Source organism: Zootermopsis nevadensis, unplaced genomic scaffold (genome assembly GCF_977971745.1).
Source record: "Zootermopsis nevadensis isolate Lab colony 2312 unplaced genomic scaffold, Znev_1.0 Znev_ptg000013l, whole genome shotgun sequence".
NCBI lineage: Eukaryota > Metazoa > Arthropoda > Insecta > Blattodea > Termopsidae > Zootermopsis > Zootermopsis nevadensis.
In genome coordinates, this window is record NW_028259145.1 from 11,838,137 (window position 1) to 11,853,837 (window position 15,701).

General features: G+C 36.9%; 1 protein-coding gene across 7 annotated transcripts in view; it reads right to left on the reverse strand.

The window, feature by feature from the left end:
- Positions 1 to 15,701, reverse strand: part of unc-13 (protein unc13 homolog) — a 185,652-nt gene that overhangs the window by 16,158 nt on the left and 153,793 nt on the right. For all 7 annotated transcript variants that reach the window (XM_087348618.1, XM_087348619.1, XM_087348615.1 and 4 more), the window contains 12 exons: positions 12,644 to 12,785; positions 11,472 to 11,598; positions 10,264 to 10,383; positions 8,841 to 9,040; positions 7,985 to 8,135; positions 6,946 to 7,230; positions 5,351 to 5,518; positions 4,593 to 4,777; positions 2,557 to 2,653; positions 2,247 to 2,468; positions 1,429 to 1,595; positions 651 to 808 (listed from right to left, as the gene is read on the reverse strand). In XM_087348618.1, coding sequence (XP_087204744.1) covers positions 651 to 808; positions 1,429 to 1,595; positions 2,247 to 2,468; positions 2,557 to 2,653; positions 4,593 to 4,777; positions 5,351 to 5,518; positions 6,946 to 7,230; positions 7,985 to 8,135; positions 8,841 to 9,040; positions 10,264 to 10,383; positions 11,472 to 11,598; positions 12,644 to 12,785 — 2,022 coding nt within the window. The remainder of the gene's footprint in view (positions 1 to 650; positions 809 to 1,428; positions 1,596 to 2,246; positions 2,469 to 2,556; positions 2,654 to 4,592; positions 4,778 to 5,350; positions 5,519 to 6,945; positions 7,231 to 7,984; positions 8,136 to 8,840; positions 9,041 to 10,263; positions 10,384 to 11,471; positions 11,599 to 12,643; positions 12,786 to 15,701) is intronic.

Consider the following 15,701-nt stretch of genomic DNA (forward strand, 5'->3'; position numbering starts at 1 on the left):
CACTGGATAGTGTTCAGTTCACAAAATTATATATATTGTGAATTAAAATATAACTGCAATGGCAATGTTGTGTTGCAAAATGTAATCTGCTATTAATTCTTCATAGATTCATAATATCCATTAGTTTGCATCTTGTATTAAATTGCTGAACTCATTGTGGTGATATGGAAGACCACTCTGAAAAGTCCTCACCAGTCAAAAAAATCTGAACTTCAAGCAACATTTCATCACTGTAGGCGGCAGAGTGTGAAGAATGTGAATTCGTAGTAATGTACACTTTTACCTACATGGTAAATAATAATTCAAAATACAAAGAAATGTGTTTCATTTATTAGAAGAATAAAATCCCCCCAAAAATGCATTAACAAAGAACTGAATAATGCAGTGGTCAAAACTTCTCATTGATCCTATTAGAAATGAAGTGAGAAGTCTGCAAAACATTCCTCCACTGAAACAGTCTCGGCTTCACTGTTGGTATGTGATTTTACCTTAACCTTGAAGCATGTAATTTCTTCATGACTAGTACAGCTACAGCACCAGTTTTCTGCCCAGGATTTTATTAAACTGAATTTCACCGAAATAATGAAAAACCAAGACAAGAATTGGTAGCTGTGCTACTATGATATAAGAAAAATAGCACTGTAACTGACCATCCAAGAGATCCATGAGTGGTCGTAACACCTCATCTGCCTCTGCTGCCACAGCATTGCGTTGTGAGGGTTGGTTCAGAGTCACCTGGCCTCCGCCTTTTATGGATAGCAGCAGATCAGCCAACTGGCGCACACTCTCCGTGATGCGTGGTTCCAAGCTAACATCACAGATGTCATGCAAGTGGTGGATAATTTGTATGAACTAACAACTGGTAATTAAATATGTTCAATAATCTTCGACCTTTCATATCTACTAGAGAAGTCCTAACATTATGATTTTGCTGCTTCTCTCCAGTATGAAAAGTTTCAAAACTAAACAAATGAAAAATTAAACATTCAATTTGTACAAAATTGAGCAGAAGAGCCGCGAAAACAGCTTTGAATTAATAATTTTAAAAATAACCCATACCTGAGGAAGTGCTGGAAATTAGTCTTCTTTTTCTTCGTCTACCTTTGCTGCCATTTTGTATGGGTTTGTAGATGGGAATTAATAAATGTAAGAAAGTAAGCAAAAAAAAAACCTTCCTCGAGAATATTCTTCCCTTGATATAAGAAAAAAAATTGAGTTTGCAAGTTAATTTTGTCGAATAAACAGATAATATAAAAGTAAAGTATTAAATTTTAACTTTCATGCAACATAAATGTATATTTTCTGAATTCACTAAAACCAGATAAAATATTTCATTTTTCTGTTGTTCTTTCTGGAATTTTGGTCATCAGCTGAGTGTAAATTTTATAAATATAAGTGGCGCCCCTCTTGCATTAATGTAAAGTTTACCTTGTTGCAAACTGCATGGCTAGGTCATCAAGCGCAGTGTTGAGGTTTTGTTGCAATTCCTTCAAGATGTTTGCAGCATCCTCTTCCAACTTCTCACCTCCCATAGACTCAAACATTTTCTCTAACTGCACTCGAAGCTGCTGTACATTGTTCATCAAGATACATGCCTGCAGGTGCACAAAAGGAAAATAATTCTCTTTGCCACATGTTTCTCGATGGTGTTCTATAGTTAACTGTCCAAGAATAACATGACACATTCCTGAAAATCCATACGTATCTTTAACATTTGTAACTTTATTTTTGCTATCCTCACAGATCCAATGTTATAAATCATCAATTTGTTTGATCACTTACAGACAAATTAATGTTCTGTACCACAATTAGTTATTATGAAAAACAGAACAAAATCAAGATTTTAAGCTTTCAGAACATAACAGCCATTTATTAAAATCACAGAAATCAGTCATGCAAAGGACCTGAACTAAGTGGAGTAACTGACATACAGTCACATAAAATGTGCTGAGAATGTTGTACAGCACTGCAAAGTTAAATAATGATACCATTTTACAATAATATTAAAAATGAATTTCAGTTAACTGGGATTTAAGTTATTTGGAGTTTACTGTACACTTATTACCTTCATAAATTCTGAATATAAAATAATTATATTAACACATCCTGAACCACTGACAAATTTTCCAGAACCGAAGGCAAATATAAGCATTACGTTACTTTATCAGGGTTATACACAAATATTCTTACAATATAGGAATGAGAAGTTTAATGACTAGCTGGATCAGACTATTATTTATACTCACAATTCTTTCTTCTTTAAGATGACTTGGGAACTCCTTCTTGACAATATCTGCATAGGCAACCAAAACCTTGACTATTGTTTTAGCAAAACGTTTCATATACCGCTTCCAGATCTCAGGATCAGGACATTCAAGTTTTGAAACAACATCAAAGCACTGTGTTAGTTGTGTAAATACATCTACAACAGAATTGGAAAATAATGCGTGTTCACTGCTGCGTTGGAACTGAAACAGAAAACAAATAATATGTCAAAAAGAAAACTAATGACTGATTTCTTGAAATAATGTAATCCCAACATTATCATTAACTAACCCCATCCTTTTTGTCTCTATTGAAGGCTCCATGCAAATATTCCAGAGAGACATCATCATTTTCATTGAGCCACTGCATAACAAATGGCTCAAAAAACCTGCAACATACATAATATGAATAATATTGTACTGTTCTTACAAGAACATAACATACAATTCAAGGAATACTTTCAATGTACTGATATGTTAACAACACACTACACAGACAGCAAGCCATAGCTATTGACGAATGTTTATGACTTCACAAGTTAGACATTGCTCTTTTGTATGAACTGTGGGTAAAAGACACAGTTTTATGTATATGTGTTCATAGCCGTTGTCACATTTTGCAATTGGCAAAACTGTGAGACTGGTGATACTGTGACATAATGTACGTGCCCCAAGTTCCATTTTAAAGTCTGAAGTAAACAGAATGTTTAAATCTGAATGTGGAGAAAAGCTTTGAAACATACTAGAACATTTCAGTGGTTTGCTCATTTTAAAAGTATAAATTCTATCAAAGACGATAACTGTTCTGTATTGCAAACATCATCATCACACACCGAAGAAAGAATATGTGATACACGTTTTTTATTTGGATGTTCAAAAATCTCAGAAACTGAATTTGATGAAAACATCCTACAAACAGAAGTTGCATTCATGGATATTGCATCATGACAATGGACAAACTTTCAGGGAATTCTTTACTAAGCATAAAATTTCACTGATTTCCCACACATCACATTCACAACATTACAGTATTCTGTGAATTTTTATATTCCCCGAACTGGAAAGTTCCCGAGGGTGGATGTTACGAGGTGCGATCGGAAAGTTTTCAGACTGCGCCTATAAAAACCCGTACACTTATCTCAGGTATTAAATTCATCCATCACCCTCGAAGTAGTTCCCCTGGGAGTGAACACAACGATCCCAGCGCCGCTGCCAAGCCTGGAAGCATCCCTAGAAATCTTTCTTTGTCAGCCTGTCAAGCACCATCTGCGATTCTGCCTGAATCTCTTCTATCGTCTCAAATTTCCTTCCCTTTACCTGAATTTTCATCTTTGGGAAGAGGAAGAAGTCACACGGCGAATAAGGAGGGTGCGGGATGACGGCCATGGTGTTTGAGGCCAAAAACTGCCAAACTTTGAGGGCGGTGTGCGCTGGCGCGTTGTCATGATGCGTCGCATGTGGAGTTCTTCCTTTAGAATCAGCTGACAGGTCCCATAGCCTATCCCAACAATGTCGCACAAGTCGTTGATGGTACGACGTCGATCTTCGTGAATGGCCTGCCGAATCTTCGTAACATTTTCGGGCGTTGTGCTCGAAGATGGTCGTCCAGAACGCTCGTCATCATTGACAGAGGTTCGGCCATTTTTAAAACGTGAATGCCACACAAAAGTTTGTGCACGACCCATTGCGGACTCCCTAAATGTTTGCTTTTGCATTTCATAGGTTTCCGTAGCCGTTTTGGCGAGTCTTTGGCAAAATTTGATGCACACGCCATTCCGAAATCGCAGGAGGGTCGGTGTAATGCACTACCAAAACGCCCGTAACTAAGAAACAAATGCTAATTCGATGATGCCGGCTGGCACACTGATTCACTATGAATGTAGGCCGCACCCCCTAAAGGCAGAAGCTCGTACTACATCCGGTTCGCCCTATATTGACACAGTCTTGAAACTTTCCGATCGCACCTCGTATTTTGGAAGTGCTAGATGTCATCCAAAGTACAAGGAAATGAATACTGTTTTGCTCAAAGAAGCTACTTAAAGGTAGTTTTGGCTTAGTTTTTACTCATACCTAGTCTGTATAACACACAAATGACAACTAGATATATTATGTGAAAATACATTTTTGTGTTATTAAATGTTACTTTCTCAACATTAGTCTGTTAAAGAATGAGGACAATAATAAAAATCTTAAGAAGAAAATTTTATTTGGCATCAGAAATATGCATTACCAGACTATATTAACACAGTGAACAATGATTGTGTCTAGTGAGACATACTGTACAAGCTACATGACAACATCTAAAATACTATATTATATTTTACTCACGCTGGGTATTCAGGTACAGATCCTTTGTAGGGAGGCACATCCTTGACATAATTTGTGTGCAGCCATTTGACCTTGAAGTGAAGATTCATGTAGGCCGAGGATTTGCACAGACGGTGTTGCTCATGCTCCTCCAGTGCATACTTCACATCCACTGCAAATAGACTCCACATTGTGGCTGCTGATAACTAGAAATTAAAACATATTTCAATAAAGAATCTTATGCACAGAAAATCTTATGTGAAGTGACTACAAAAATTTATAGTCCTTCATGAAGAAAATATATTTTCTTCTAATTTATATATTACTATATAATTTTTAAAATTAATTGTGCTTTAACAAGTCTAAATTAAAAACAAAAGAAAATTATACATTTGCTACATTTTTGTTAGACACAAGTGCAATTTTTGGGCCACATTTATCATTCATTATAATTAAATGCTATTAATTAGTGCAAACATGAATATATTACTGAGAGTAAGTTATAAGTAGCTTCTACTTTGTACTTTGATCAATATAAATGCATTTTCTGTGAATGTATTCAGATACCTGCAAAGTATTATATTAGCACTTAATAGATTGCAGCTAAAATATAGGAGAAACAGTGCAGTAACAATTCTTTGACATACTTACGGATTCTCTGTGCATATGCTGCATCTTTGTACTCTATGTCAATTCATGCAGCAAAGGTTTAAAAGTTTTAGCATGGAAATTGTAAGGTGACTGAATGTTTGCACACACAGTTAATAGTTAGGTTATACCTGCCCAATGTTGAGCTCCTGGGGAAACTGGTTGAGGACAGGTGCATAACTATTGCGGTCTTCTTCAATGACCGATACAATGAGTGCTATCAGTTTGTGCCAAAAATCAAGACTATCTAGCCGAGGCCCATGGTCCTCTTGGTCCCTCTTTGCTTCATTTGGATCCACCTGTAAGATTTCACGACATGTGAAAATACTTCAGCATAACCTTCTGCAAAATTCCTTCTTCATCCAAACTAGTACTAGGCTTCTTTCATGCCATAATGGTCACATACAGCAGTTCAAGAACTGTCAGTATTGAGTTCATTTTGGAAAAAGCCATAATAAATATTAGTTTATGTTTAGTATGCAAGGCCCCCCCCCCCCCCCCCAAAGTATCAGATGATTTTCTTTCCTTGAGCTGAGGCTTTATTTGAAACAATGAGGCAGAGTGAACACTCAGGACCTAAACAATCCACACTTCTGCCAAATTTATATACCAAGCTCAGATAAGAAACCACTGATCACCGCAACATGTATGCAGTGTATAAAATGTGAAATCCAGCAACACCTTACAAAAAACCTCTCTCATGAATAATGACTGATGGATTTAATGCTGACTCAGGCTTGCTTTTCTGTTTTCCCAATACAAGGAAATGTACCAATGGCACATTTGGCCGAGTATAACAAGTTATTATCCCGGCATCTGGTAGAGACTGGGGTAGTCAGGGCTGTGGCTGAGTAAGAGCAGTAAAGAGTGGTGCCCTAGATACATCGAACATCAATCCACAGACCTTTCTAAAAGGAAAGTGAATATGTAACAAGGCAAAGACTTTAAATGTTTAAATTAACAGCTAACACAGTCTATGCCAGTGATCCCCAATGCAGTGCCCGCGAGCGCCATGGTGCCCGCCAAGGCTTTTTTGGGTGCCCGCATTGTTACGGAAAGAGGTTATACTGAATAATGAAGGCCGTTAAACCACAAACATTATAAAATCAAAGCGCAGATCTCAACTTACTGACGCCCAACTTGACGATTGTTTGCGAGCAGCAACACCATCCCATACTCCCAAATTTGAAAAACTGGCCAATGAAATGCAGCGCCAAACATCACACTAACTTCCCACTTGAGTAATAATAATTGTACTTTTAAAAGTATGTATTTTTGATTGCATGGTTTCTTGTATCATTGAACGTTGTGTTGTTTTGCGTATTATTTGGTGTCCATATCTTATTTGTCCAGAGAAAAGAAAATTTGGCTTTGTTAATTGGTTGGTGCCCGCCACGATCTCATAAACTCTCAAATGTGCCAGTAGGCACAAAAAGGTTGGGGACCACTGGTCTATGCTATGAACTAGATTCTTTGTTCAGAAGTGCCACTTCCATCTATTCCACAAATTTTTGCTGTTTGACATCAGTGAATGTAAATGTTCCTACCACCTCTTCACATTCCAAAACAACTTTTGCAGATGTTATCAATGCAAATAATAATTAACTACAATGGACACAAACTGAAAGCATTTACTTTTTAAGTTAAGTTTAATATGGAAAGGGTTGACTTTGCATCTTGTGGTAGCTAATTTCTACAAAAATGCCAGGTTCAATATGAAGCAGACCTGAAATTCCCTGTTGTAGAGCTCATAACAGTTCTCAAACAGGAACTGGTATGTGGATCGAAGGCATGCTTTAACGCAGTCTTTAACCACTGTGCTGGCCCTGGGGGGACTCGACAGCTCCTGCACCTTCATCCGAAAGAAGGTAATGCTAGTAAGCAAATCCACTGTAGACTTGAGATCCATAAGCTTCTCCTCGCTCGACGCAGGGAAGTTGTTGCGATACATTGACAGGTCGATACGCAGAGAGTTGTGCAGCTGATCTAACAGCTTAACAAACTTTTCTTTCTGGAATTAAATTCAAACAGCAAACTTTATTTTACAGTAGAAAACTGTGTAAATACCACTAATAACTCAAGTCTCAGCAACAAATAATCAAATATTGCTCGATCATAATCAAGGGTAAAAATGGAAGAAAGAAAACTGGATGTAATTAACTGTAATATTTGTGCTAGTTTGCACTGACTATCAGTTCCAATTAATGGTCAAGGTTTTTAATAAATATAACAGTTTGAAAATTATATATTATGACATCTTCAGTACTGGTATCAATGGAAGCTGAGTATCTTAAACATCAGGCCCAATATCATATTGCATATCTCAATAATTTTCATACTTGTAGGATTTGAGGTTTTTTCATGGTAATTTAAGTTCAGGTTATGGTCTTCTGGGTTGCTACATCCTGTAGTCCTGTGATTGTTTATCAATGTTGGCTGTCTTTGAAAAGTTGATATACAGCCACAAGATTAAATGGTGCAACAACCCAGACCACAATCTAAATACTTTAGTAATATGTGCACATAAGTGCCTTTCTGTCATAATTAAATGTGTGTTTAAATCAGTGGTTAATGTCTGGTAGATATTTCTAATATCTAGCTAATGTGGATATGAATCAGTAGTTCATATGCCTGATAACTGAAAAGTGAAGTAAAATTCTGCATAACAATACACCACTCTCACAACATAAGCCGTCCAACCACAAACAAAAGTAAAGGCGATCCTTTACGAAGGAAGTCACACGTCCACATTAACAAATTCTTACTCCAAAGTTTGAAGCTGCAAAACGATCACTGGCTGATACAGCAGATGATGCTGTGGTGTGTGCGTAATAAGCATTAATGTTGGCAAGAAGAGTGCTCATCACCGCTGGCACAGACGGACATAGGTACTTTGTTGACAAACAGTGGAAGTGCCTACAAGAGGAAAAATGAATATGTACAAGACAGTCTTCATTTACAAAATGGGGGAAAGAAACCAAACTTATCTCTCCAATTATTTTCTTTAGTACTGAATACAGCTGCGTACACATTTGTTTCACTGATACAATGCCGAGTGCATTTTGATTACTGGGTAGTACCTTTGAAGTACAGGTATTTGCTAAATTTTTAAACGCAAGATTCCTCACACACTATTAACACATTTTTCAAGTTAGGTACCAGACTTATCTAGATGGCAATATCAGTATGTGTGAATAACTGGATAAAATGAAAAATAATAATAAATGAAATATATATGCATACATAAACACATTTTTTGCTATTTTTATTTACTTTTTATATTTATTATATATGTCTTTATTGTTGCATAACACAATCAGAATACATCTATATCATTGCCTTAGTGTAGTGGGACAGCTTGCAAGCCTTAATACACCTGACAGTGATTGTCACCAAAGCCTTAGCTCTCGACAGACCACTCTCCTTGATAATGTCAAAAGAGGGTGGCCGGGCTAAATCAGCTGCTGGCATGTCTGGAAGCTAAAGCAGCTATCCCACCACTGGACCTGGGTGCCAGAGTCTAATAACTTGTGTATTAAACTATAATACATATAAGTTCAGAAATATGTGAATCAGAATTAAATAATCTTAATTACTTGACTAGTTTTGAATGACACTCACGTCATGGCCTGGTAGATAGATTCAATGCCGTATCTCATAGCAAACTCATCAACTATCTCCTCAGCTACACCATCAAAGTAAACCTTCCAGGCATCATCACCTTTAGCCTGTGGCAGCTTCACAATGCCACCATACTTCTCGCACAGCGAATGGAACAGATTTTCATGCAGACATGTGTACTGTACATGATACGGTGCAACCTGTAAGAAGTAGACATACATGAGTTAGTATAATGAACAGTTATGGAATACATTCCATAATAAAACATTGCATGCTACTCTTAAAAACAGACAGTGAAACCCTTTAGTTATACTTTTATTACAAAGAATATAACTGTATCACAACAATACACATATAAAATGAAATGTTTGATGTTTTCATTACTTGTGAGGTACAGTAAATGGATAAAACAACTGACCACACATAACACAATGTGGCTTCTTGAATGTGTCTATCCAGAATTGTCAGCAGTCATCCTTCAACTACTGTATGCACAATCTCATTATACCTGGAATGAATCACAGTCAAACAGAATGCAGGTGACCAAGTTACATAAAAATGTAGGTTAGCCCAACTCCAATGCTAGAGACCACCCTTTGTTGGCTGTCCACTACTGATTATTCGGTATAATCACAGCTACCTCCCCTTCTTGAAGGCCTTCTCCATCAGCAATCCGTGGGGTTTGTTACACAGCCTACGTGGAATATTAATGTATGCCAAATTGAGCTGAAGTTTTAAGTACATGATTATGAATATAATTATTTAATTTATATTATTATTTGCTTACTCGCATCACTCACATTTTTTAAGGCGGGATTTCATCATTAGTAATATTCCAAGGAATGAAATTAGTGAATCCAATAACAGACAATGTTTCAAGTGTCTGTAAGTGATTATTATTTTTTTGCAAAAGGGTGACAATGTGTTACATACACAGTTGAGAAGTCTTAGTCAACTTGTACCTTTGTTGAAACTATTTTGAATTCATTATTTTGAACATATTATTTACTAATCTAATGGTGCCTCCTATGACAAAAGAAAAGTTTAAACTTGAAAGGAAAATGAAACTCAAATGCATGATCTCATCTGAAAAGATCTCAGTGTACTGAACCATTCTATGTCATAATGTAGACTTATATCACATTGCTGCAAGCATACTACAGCGACCCTGCCAGCAATGTAATTATCTCGAAATGCATATAAAGATTGAGGACACTCCCTACTAGGCTGGACACTTCAATCCATCCTGACCTGAATATAAACAGAGTGAGTTGGATTGTACAGTCAACTGTGTAAGAGCTTGTTTTGATTGGGTTCATTGAGAATAAGGTACACAGGAGTAAATAGAAAATCCATCTGATCGCAGTTAAATCAGAGGAGCAGCTCATACACATGGTCTAAGCAAGTAAGACTGGAATCTCACCTTTTCCTCACCCTTTATCTCAACACTTATATGAAGGCGGATAGCTCCAGACACTGCAGACTTGTCGGTTCGCTTCTCTAAGTTATACCACACATCCATCTCACCAGACAATGTCCGGACCTTGGGACAAAAAATGGCATGATAATATCTGTATGAAGTATGATATTTAACTAATGAGACTGTACTTACAGTCAGCACTATTTTGAGTACTATACTGCACTGTAGTGGTTTTCAAAGTAGTTACCTCCTGCAGCTACATATGAATTCCAGCATTGTTTCTAACTGTTGAAGCACTTCCAGAAGTTATTTTACCACAAGTGGTTTAGAATGGTTATTGTAACCTTCTAAATCTCTTCCATGGATTCAAAACATGATCCCCTGATGTCACAGATTGAGAACTAAGTAAGCAGGGTGTTCATAGAGTACAATTAATTTTTCGTCATAAACTACTTGATGGAAAGCGCTGTGTGTAGGGTGCATTGGTGGGAAGTGTGACACTACTACACACAGACTAAAAACATCAAGCAGTTAAGAGTAGCGTTTACTGAGTGCATCTGTAATGTGTTCTGTGGGTGTTGTGATATTCTGGATTACATCACTGTACCACTGTGAGGTAATCTTAAAGCTATACCCATTAGAACACACGAAAGCCTGTTGTTCATTTAGTGGTTGTGGAACGAATGCTTTTAGGATGAATAATAGCAACTCGTCACTCGCCGCGAGATCTTGCGCATGCGATAAAGCATAGCTACTGTATAGAGTTCACACATTTACCTAAAGATGGCAGCACTCACCAGTGACCACGAGTTATCACAATTAGCAGTGCTGCCAAATTCGTTATTTAATTGTCTGACCTCACAACAGAGTTCGCTCATGGTACATAGTCATGTCCTTCGTAAAAATATATTACGGTTGCTTCCCATATGATTATTGACGATATATCAACTGCAAACGTTATTTAACGTCGAATAACATTGGCTGTAAATACACAGACAACTGGAAAGAATGCATATTGGGGGAGAAGCGGTTTGGATCTAGTTTAATGTTACCCTAACAACAAGAAAACCACTAAATGTCACGATAGCCGATGATTCGATCGATATTCGATCCAGGTACATTCGAGATTCAGGTATGACACTACCATTTGAGGTAATTCCTTGGTTCCTCATTGTGTAATTTTAAAATCGAAGGTATTTTGTTAAACTTACCTCAATTATGGTCTGTCCGAGGAAGTCGTCTGATTCCCGAGTCAACTTCTGCCTGAGTTTGGACTTTAGGTCATTGTCTTCGTCCCATACTCTCACCTTGATCCGGTCTGAGGAGTTATGACACTCGCTGAAAACGGGGGAAAAAAATAGTTTTATAAGGAAGGTCGTCTTACCAGCTGTCTGGAATTGAGCATAGTCATATTTCAAGCGTAGAACAAGCTACATCTTTGATCAAACGTACAGTTGATTGTACTAACTGCTTTATCTTAATTTTAATGGGGAACCATCGTCTCCCGATTTGGACACTATCCCCAGAACCGCGATCAGTAGAGCTGATAAAGTCGCATTCCGTTCGTCCTGCACGTCCACTGCGGCGTATTGAGCTTTGTGGTGGATCAAGAGGCACTGGACCAGGTTTTTCTCCTAGTTATTCGGTTTTAACCTGTCAGTATGATTCCATCATTACTCAATATTCATGTAACATCTCAGAGTCGGACAATGATCCCGTTTGTGGCTGCAATTCCATTAAGAAACAGTGTCGCCACACAGAAACCAATCCACTATAATACGTGGGCGTTGGGCGAGCCCCGAGATCCAGAATGGGCGCGGCGGAAATGAGAAAAGAAATACTCGCCCCGCTTATTCAATCTACAGATAGTCACTTTACTGACTGAGCTATCGTGGCTTGTAGTTTCATCAGTTTTTGAGGCAGATCCTACAGCTCCCATACATGCATTTTTATGTCTGCAATATCACGGATAACATGCCCTTGAGGGTGCCATATACTTATTTTCTTTCGCACTAGAAATTACAATAATGGCGCAGAAATTTTTTTAAAATCGACATTAAACAAATACGACAATTTTATGTTAAAACAACAAGTTCCAGTTCTTTTACGTGCTTCCCATAGTCACACTGCAAGATTAAAAAGACGCAGAGAAAACAGAATGAAAGTGTTTTATACATAAGAAAAATAAAAGTTGGATGCCCTAAAACAACACGATATAAATGTTGTCACGGGATACGTAAATTAATTGAAAAGTTAGGACACACGAATGCACACGGTTATGACGCAAACTCTGCATTGCCTGTAAAATGATGTAAAATTGTTACATATTAATTAAGTGAAAATGCAGTGCACAACTCAGACCCAAACTTCGTGATTCACTCACAAGTAAAACTTCTCGTTCCAGACAGGGTTGAGTTCCGCCGGCATGGTCCGCGTCCTCTTCTTTACTTTACCCACCTGAACCGTTACGTATGGATCAGATGTGCCACTCTTGTCCTTTGCTATGAGACCCTGAGCGCAGATAACTGTAACAAAAACCAGATCTTTCACAACTTAGAAAATGGAAGCGAATTCGGCGTCTTCAGATTCTACTCACACTACTAATCTAAACTAAAATTCTTCCTGATAATTCTATTTAACATAATACGTATTAAGAACAATACAACACTAATTATCAAAGAAACATCAAGCCAAACGAGAGAGCATTCTACATTTAAAAAATAAACATACCACGTTAATATGTTACTGAAAGACTGACCAGTTCAAAATAACAATAGTTTAAACATTTTTTGGCTATGTAATTTGTATTAAAATAAGCTCGTAGTTATTTTGAGTGCATTGCAAAGGTGATAAAGCTTGCAATAAATTACTAAGCATTTTACAACAAGACTTCAATAAAAACAGTGTGCTATGAATAGCGTATTTAAATCTTTTAAAGCAGTGTGGTGATGTTAGTGCATTTTGGTAGAAAGTTGGAAAAATCTGCATGTTCGGTAATTCTTTCTGAAAATAAACCAACGCTGTTAAAATTCATGTGATTAATACAACATATACAGGCCTGTATATAATTTTAGGAGTGAAATTAATCTGTAAGACACTTTCTGTCCAATACAAGGAATCCAGCGCCAGTTTCTTTACGAATAGTAAGACAACACTTCTTTAATTTTTTCTTTACATTTTACGTTTATAACAGCAAATTCAGAAATTCCATTCATAAGCCACTTCCTTGGCCAATAAATGCGAAGTACCTTGGAGACTTTGCAGATGAATGAACAATTAAGAGGGCTTTGAACTTGAAGAAGTGGCCAGCCCCTCAATTCAGAACATGTAAGCTGTTTCTTTCTCACGAAGATTTCGTGTCTTGAGATAGAGCAAAACCACTAAAAGAAAGATCACGAAATTAAATTATTCGCTTTTGTTGTCCAAGCATTTTGGAACGACAATAACAAACCTAACTCGGACTCCACCCTACGTTTTGAAAATTTGGTTTCAAAATAAAATTTGGTTTCGTGAGAGCACAAAACATGTTGAAACTTAATTATAAATACAAAACTACTGAATTACAAAGGGAGTAAAAATACTCTGGCATTTAGGAAATTAAAGTTCTGATTGTGGTGTTGATGTCTTTTTCTAAGATTTACGAGATAACTCAAGAAGCTTCTGTTTATTACATAAAACAAATTAGAAATTCCAGTCAGCTGTTAAACTGCGGTATTTTAATCAGTACACACTTATAATATACTTGCAAATTCATTAAGACTTTACTCGGTGAGAACGAAGAATGGATATAAATAATGCCCTTTTTATGTGCAAATTAAATATACTAGATCTCTGTTGAAGAGTCACTGACACATTTGAAGCAGAAGCCTAATAAATTAGTTTTCTACTTAGCAATACACCACCTAACATTATATTTATACGTGAAATACAAATGTCCAGTGGAAATTTTCGTGGGAAAGAAAGCCTGACACTATCGTCACTTACGCGCCGAAACGTCGTGAAAAATTTTGTCGATGCAGTGGAAAAGAGTGCATAAAACGTTAAACTTCCAAGGTTGCACCGAGACATTTTCTAAGAATACGACGTTTTGGACATTAGCGACGATTTGGTTGAGGAATTTTGTGGAATCGAGTAAAAGGCGACGTGGCACGTTGTAAGAACACAAATTATCGCCAAGACAGGAACACATTATTGAAGATTCAGTCAGCATAACAAAAGACCAGTTCTACGTGTATACGATGACATATATTCGAGACTATGTGTTTCATTCACTTACATTCCAGAACAAAAATTAAGTCGCAACTCTGAAGCTACGAGACAAAGGCCAATGAAATTAATTTCATAACGGAGATTAGCTTTATACACCTTGGTTATCTCAAAACGTCGATTTGATCATCCAGAAAACCACTTTAAAACTTTGAAACTGTTTTCTTCTCTTGACAGTAAATACTGTTTCGAGTTTCTTCATCTCCATATCAGGATGCTTAAAAACTTGAGAATTGCGTTAATCATGCTAGTTTTCTTCTTGATGTGCAGTAAATTACAAAACAAATTACATTTTACTTATTATATCGACACAGTTTTGATATTGTCACTAGAGGGCTTTGATGATTTCGTTTTAATTATGAATGTACGAATTTGTCTCGACAGATTGGAAATGAAGTGGAGGTCTTAGAGGTGACAATGGCTGCCAGATTTTATGATTTTCACTAGAATTCACGAGTAAAAGGAATTTTTATTTATTAAATCATAATTAGTGCATCAAAACCGACAATTATTTGAAACACTATAGGTAGCCTTTACATAAAACACAAAGCACAGTAAGAGAGCCGATTTCGAGAGGTATTCGCACTTAAAGGAATTTCATGAATATTTGGAATTAAAATTAGCCTACTTTTCTAAGGGAATTGTAGTTACTCGTAACGAACTTTGAGCTGCCTACACACATACCACTTCAGTAAAATCGTGTCCAAGAGCACTAATCCGAAACTTACGCCAAAAGAACACTTGATAAACGTCTCTCGACGGCAGTATATAGGCCTAACAGCTTCAGTGAACGTCTCCACGAAGATTATCAAGATGATCAAACTCTATTCGTGTATGTCTCGGGCTAAAATTCATAGTCGGGACGCAGATTATGAACTCGAGGATTATATTATTTTATTCCGAGTCGCATTAGGGTAAGGGACGACGTTCTACGGAATTAAATTTGTTTAATAAGATTATGTTCCGTTTTCCTAGCAATATACGAAACTGCTTTAACTGTGTCAACGAGCATGGACATTAAATACTGAAAAGTCAGTTGGCATACAAATGAAGAAAATCAACAGTATCTAAAAATCCAGGCAGACGGTACCATATTTTCCAAACTTCTAAATTAGCAGCTATCAAGTCTCTCGGTCTATAATCTACCATTTATGTAAACAGCATTTTAAAATATT